General features: G+C 33.7%; 1 protein-coding gene across 1 annotated transcript; it reads left to right on the top strand.

The window, feature by feature from the left end:
• Positions 1 to 278: 278 nt before the first annotated feature.
• Positions 279 to 1,837, top strand: LOC131649787 (uncharacterized). The gene is made up of 3 exons (XM_058919545.1): positions 279 to 1,186; positions 1,268 to 1,375; positions 1,546 to 1,837. Exons 1-3 carry the CDS (start codon positions 279 to 281, stop codon positions 1,835 to 1,837), a joined length of 1,308 nt encoding a protein of 435 aa, XP_058775528.1.
• Positions 1,838 to 2,900: the final 1,063 nt, after the last annotated feature.

The raw sequence follows: 2,900 nt of genomic DNA, 5'->3' as shown, positions 1-2,900 counted from the left end.
CTATTTAAAGTTTAGCTTATATCAAAATGATAAATTTAACTCAAACAGTATGACAATGTTCACACTAATATTTATTTAAATAGCTTTTCATTATAAATTGGTTTATAGATTTTGTTGTTATTTAGGTTATTAATAAATTAGTTTTCATTATAAATTGATTTATAGATGTTGTTGTTATTTATGTTATTAATAAATTAATTTTCTTTGTTGATACCTTTTCATTATAGGTTTTTTAAGTTATTTATAAATTTATTAACTATTTTATTTTTTGTTCAGATATGAGGAGATTTTTGGTTGATAGAGAAAATATTGAGAATGTGAATGTTATGCAACTGGAAGCTAAATTAGAACCACTGCTTAATAATGTGGTTAATGAGTTTAATCCAAATGAGATTGTGTATGATCCAGGTCGTAGGAAACAATTTAGTGAGTATGCTCTGGATATTCAAGACCAAGTGAGGAGGGCATATATATTGAAGGGTCCAATGCAACCAGATTTGTCAAGCTTTCCTCGTACTCAATTTGGAAGTGTTAAAAGAGCATTTTGTAAATCATGGTATAAGAATTATACATGGTTAGAATACAGTGAGATAAAAGATGCAGCTTATTGTTTTTATTGTTTTCTATTTAAGCAACCCGGGAGGGCCGAGCACTTTGGTTTTGAAGTCTTCACTAAAAGCGGATATAGAGATTGGAAGCATGCATCTCAAGGCTTGAAAGGTCATATTGGTAGTCATAATAGTTTGCACAACTCATGTGTCAAGCATTACGATGATTATAATAATCAAAGACAAAGTGTGACAAGTAATTTTGCTAAAGAAACCAAGGAATCAGAAGAACTGTATAAGATTCGTTTGACTTGTTCTTTAGATTGTTCAAGATATCTCATAGCACAAGGCATGGATTTCCGTGGCCATGATGAATCCTCTACTTCGCTAAATAAAGGTAATTTTAGAGAGATGGTAGATTGGGTAAAATCTCATAATGAACAAGTGAGGGATGCTTTTGATCGTGGTGGAAAAAATTGCACAATGACTTGCGGTGACATTCAAAAAGAGCTTGCAACGTGTTGTGCACATGAAGTTACCAAGGTGATTATGGAAGAGCTTGGTGATAGACAATTCTCCGTGCTTATTGACGAGTCACGTGATATATCTATCAAAGAGAAAATGGCGGTGATGTTAAGGTTAGTAGTTGTATTTTCCAATTTCTAATTTTCATTACCTATTATTCTTTACGCCGCCAAGTAAATTTTTTAATTTTTTAGGTTTTTGAACGACAAAGGGAGTGTGGTGGAACGATTTATTGCTTTACATCATATTAAAGATACTACATCTGAGTCATTAAAAAGTGCTCTTTATGGTATTCTTGATAAGTACACGTTATCTATTTCAAGGATACGAGGGCAAGGATATGACAGAGCTTCAAATATGAGAGGTGAATTTAATGATTTGCAAAGAAAAATTATAGATGAAAATCCTTATGCTTTCTATGTCCATTGTTATGCTCACCGTTGCAATTGGTTATTGTGTCTATTACTAGTAGTTGCTCATCTATTCATGATTTCTTTGAGTACATCACCTTGATTGTGAATACAACAAGTGCATCTTGTAAGAGGAGGGATGCTTTGACAGAGGCACAACACCAAGATATTTTAAATAAACTTGAGAGTTGTGAGATATCTAGAGGAAGGGGCTTGAACCAATCATCTTGTCTCACTAGACCCGGGAATACTAGATGGGGTTCACATCATACTACATTGCTCCGTTTGGATCAAATGTGGTCCTCCGTGTTAAAGGTGCTTAGTATGGATGAAGATGGACATGGACCATCATAAGCAGCAGGTTTGATAGAAAAAATGGAGAGCTTTAAATTTGCTTTTATTTTAAGGTTAATGTTAAATTTGTTTGGTATTACAAACGAGCTTTCAAATGTATTGCAAAGAAAAGATCTTAATATTGTGAATGCCATGGAATTAGTTGACGTTGTCAAAGCTCGGTTGAGCACAATGAGAGAGAGTGGTTGGAATAATTTTTTTACTGATGTCCAAGGATTTTGTGTTGCTAAAAGTATTCTGGTACCAAATATGGATGACGAAATACCGGTTCGGGGTCGTTCAAGAGCAGAAGGGAGGACTATCACTAATCTTCATCATTACCGTGCATAAATTTTTTATGTTGCTATTGATAAAATATGTATGGAGATGGATCACCGCTTTAGTGAAGGAAGTAGCATGATACTTGATTGCTTCTCATGTCTTGACCCGAAGAACTCTTTCTCCAAGTTTGATGTTGATAAACTTGCTCGTCTTGCTAATATTTATCATGCAGACTTTTCTGATGACGACCGAGGAATAATTAGGGATCAAATTGAAACTTATGTGCTTCAAGTGAGAAGAAATGCTTCATTTTCCACTTGTGAAGATGTTCAAAGTTTGGCTATCAAGATGGTTCAAACTGAGAAACATTCGGTATTTCCATTGGTTTATAAACTTATTGAGTTAGCTTTGATATTGTCGGTGTCGACAGCATCCGTTGAAAGAGCTTTTTCAGCAATGAAGATTATCAAGTCTAAATTGCGCAATAAGATCAACGATGTATGGTTCAATGACTTGATGGTATGTTACACCGATCGGGAAATATTCAAGTCACTTGATGATATTGATATTATTCGAACATTCACCGCAAAGAAGACTCGGAAAGGACACTTGCCTCGCAATTTTATTTAACCCGGTATTGTAAGTTTATGTTTATTTCTTTTATTTTAATCATTTTTTTTGTTGACAAAGTGAGTCTCTTTTATTTTGATTGATGACAAAGTGAGTCTCTTTTATTTCTTTTATTTTAATCATTTTTTTTGTTGACAAAGTGAGTCTCTTTTTTTTGTTGACAAAGTGAGTC

The sequence above is a fragment of the Vicia villosa genome, linkage group LG2 (assembly GCF_029867415.1).
Source record: "Vicia villosa cultivar HV-30 ecotype Madison, WI linkage group LG2, Vvil1.0, whole genome shotgun sequence".
NCBI classification, from domain to species: Eukaryota; Viridiplantae; Streptophyta; class Magnoliopsida; order Fabales; family Fabaceae; genus Vicia; species Vicia villosa.
The sequence above is the reverse complement of the archived record's forward strand: the minus strand, read 5'-3'. Positions and strand labels throughout refer to the sequence as shown.

What these genes read in the sequence shown, in the direction of transcription:
- LOC131649787 (XM_058919545.1), top strand. Translation starts at nt 279, where the DNA reads ATGAGGAGATTTTTGGTTGATAGAGAAAATATTGAGAATGTGAATGTT. An exon ending in AAAATGGCGGTGATGTTAAG is followed by an intron (nt 1,187 to 1,267) that starts GTTAGTAGTTGT and finishes TTAATTTTTTAG; the next exon opens with GTTTTTGAACGACAAAGGGA. An exon ending in CTTTATGGTATTCTTGATAA is followed by an intron (nt 1,376 to 1,545) that starts GTACACGTTATC and finishes TATTACTAGTAG; the next exon opens with TTGCTCATCTATTCATGATT.